Genomic DNA, 2,842 nt, shown 5'->3' on the forward strand with positions numbered 1-2,842 from the left:
ATTGTATGTTACCACTAATGTGAATTCTGTGAAAAATGTACAATGTTTTATACTGTAGAATGTAGGGGACCTAGAGATACCAATTAGTGGAGGGGGAATGACAATCTAATAAGAACAGATAAACTATGGAGGGTAATCTCAATGTTATGGGAATGCTCAGGAATGATTATGGTTTGTAAACTTTCTTGGATATAGTAAGATCATGTTGGAAGCAATAGAGTTATTTTAGGTTTTTTTTTTTCTCTTATTCCTTTGTTTTCTTAGGGGTTGTTAATTTTCTTGGGGTATGGTAGGAACATGTTGGAAGCAATGTAGTTATTTTAGATTATTTGTTTTTCTTACTCCTCTGTTTGGACATGGTTTATTAATTTTCTTGGGGTATGGTAGGAACATATTGGAAGCAAAGTAGTTATTTTAGGTTATTTGTTTTCCTTAATCCATTGCTTTGTTTGAAATGTGGGGTTTTTTTTGGTTGTTGTTTGCCTGTTTGTTTTTAATTTTTTGATAAACAAAGTTAAAAAATTGAAAAAAAAATCAGTAGAAAAATGGGAGTAAAAACTAAATGACAAATAGGGTGGGATGGGGGGATGGTTTGGGTATTCTCTTTTCACTTTTATTTTTTATTCTTATTCTGATTCTTTCTGATGTAAGGAAAATGTTCAGAAATAGATTGTGGTGATGAACGCATAACTATATGATCATACTGTGAACAGTTGATTGTATACCATGGATGACTGTATGGTTCGTGAATATATTTCAATAAAACTGAATTAAAAAAAATTTCATCAGCTCATAATGTACCTCTCAGGCAAAAAGAACCATCAGTGGACAAAGCACCACCTGATATGAAAATAATTACTACGGATAAAATCCTACCACCCATGGTTAAAATGGCCCCTGCAACCAAAACACATTCAGATAAGGCACTTATGGTTGAAATACCATAAATCAATAAAGCATTGGTCAATAAGGTTGTTCACTCCTCTGTATGCAATATTTTGCAGGAATATAGATCTCAAGACTCCATTTGCAAGGACATAAATAATAATGGTGAAAATTTAGCAAAGAGGCTAGCTAATGCAGTAATAGAAGAAATTTTTCAACATCAGTTAAATTTGTTACTGTGTGATGAGGCTCCAGTTTCAGTATGTTTGCCTCTAGAATCTAAGGAGGTTATTAAAAAAGTCCAAAAGATGTCCCAAACAACCTGCAAAGAATGTCAAACATTATTGCCATACACCATAATGCTGCCTCATGAATTTTTAGAAAACGTAATTTCTTCTCTTCTATCAAAAATTTTCTCAACAGTAACCAACACTAAAACAGAAATGTCTGAGGACAATTTGTACACAGAACTGGATTTCCTTCAAATGAAGTTAATAAATACGGTTATGACAGAGATTTCCAAAAGTGAAGATATGGTTATACAGTATATAGAATCCTTACATCCTAGTGATGATGAAACTACTCAATTAGTGGCTCAGACTATTTATACTAATCTCTTGCCACAATTTGGATCTCAAGAGATCATACAAAATTGTGTCATCAGTGGTTGCAGAATTCTTTCAGAAACCATAGCTAATTTAGTTGTACAAGAAGTAGCTGGCAATCAGTTGCAGAACTATTTTTCTGGAGAGCTAACCCCACATCAGTGTACAGAAGTAGACACTGTTGTTGAAAATATCCTTAATGACATCATCCAAACCACGGAAGTTCCTCTGCCCCAGCCATCACATGCTTACAAACTGCCTTTTAACATAATGAAAGAAATTGCTGTAAATTTTTTATCAAAGCTTTTATCTATGTTTCCAAAAGTGGGTAAGGGACAAAACAATTCTCTAAATGCTGAAATGCAAAAAATAACCTCAAAAATTTTAAGGTCACTCCAAGAACACATCTCTAAAAGTCAGATTAAAGTTGTACTGCAGGCCAAGGAATCACCCACTCTATCTTTAGCAGACAGTGCAACTATTGAAAAAGTAGTTACTTCTGTTTACAACAGTATTTTAAAGCACTCTGGCTCTCATCCTTCAGTGTATAAAGATTTAATGGGTAAAAGCAATGTTCTCTCTGATACAATAGATTTTTTAATGGTGAAAGAAATTTCCAGCTCAGAATTTCAGCTTCAAGTGAAAGAAGAAGAATCACATTCAGGATTAGTTCTGGAAGCTGTCAAAATTACAGAAAAAGTGGTTAAGATTATTGATAACATTAAGTTGAAGAAAAAGCCTTCATCCAGAAAAAATTCTGTGCTAGATGCCATGTTTTTAGAAGAAACATTGGCCTTGTTCTTAGCTAAACTAGTCAAGTTGCCAAGTGCTGTAAACAAAGATGCTAAAAACTTATCAAGGCCTGAGTTAAATAAAACTGCATCTCAACTGACAAAATCTGTGATAGCGGTAATTTCCAAAAATAACCTTAGTGTTGTAGCTGCTAGTCCTGAAGAACACTTTTTAAATCCAGAAAGTATAGAAATGATTTCTCGGCTTGTTGATTCTGTTTATAATCATGCACTACAACAAACTGGAACACATGAAGAACTTTATTATGATGTGAAAAATACAAACAGATTCTTCCCTAAAAAAGTAGCTTCTTTAATTGTTAGTAAAGTTTTGAATTATCCATTAGAAACAGTTAGCTCAAAAGATTCACATGCTGATCTCTTTGGCGATTTGGACATCAGTCAAATTGTTGGAAAGGTGCATGAGCATGCTGTTAAAATGGAGTATGAGACAGAAAAAGAAAAGACAGATCAATATTTGACTGAAGAGATTAAAATAGTTCCTCACCATGGAAAACAACCAATCAATGTAGATCCAGATATCGTTGCAGAACACTTAGG

At 33.5% G+C, this 2,842-nt stretch overlaps 1 protein-coding gene across 1 annotated transcript; it reads left to right on the forward strand.

The window, feature by feature from the left end:
* Nucleotides 1-890: 890 nt before the first annotated feature.
* On the forward strand, nt 891-2,834 carry LOC119523985 (fibrous sheath-interacting protein 2-like; the record flags this gene model as incomplete). The annotated part of the gene is given in 1 exon segment (XM_037822685.1): nt 891-2,834. A coding segment is annotated over 1 exon segment (1,944 nt), but the record flags the coding sequence as incomplete, so codon positions are not given.
* Between the last annotated feature and the right edge of the window lie 8 nt (nt 2,835-2,842).

The sequence above is a fragment of the Choloepus didactylus genome, chromosome Y (assembly GCF_015220235.1).
Source record: "Choloepus didactylus isolate mChoDid1 chromosome Y, mChoDid1.pri, whole genome shotgun sequence".
Classification (NCBI taxonomy): domain Eukaryota; kingdom Metazoa; phylum Chordata; class Mammalia; order Pilosa; family Megalonychidae; genus Choloepus; species Choloepus didactylus.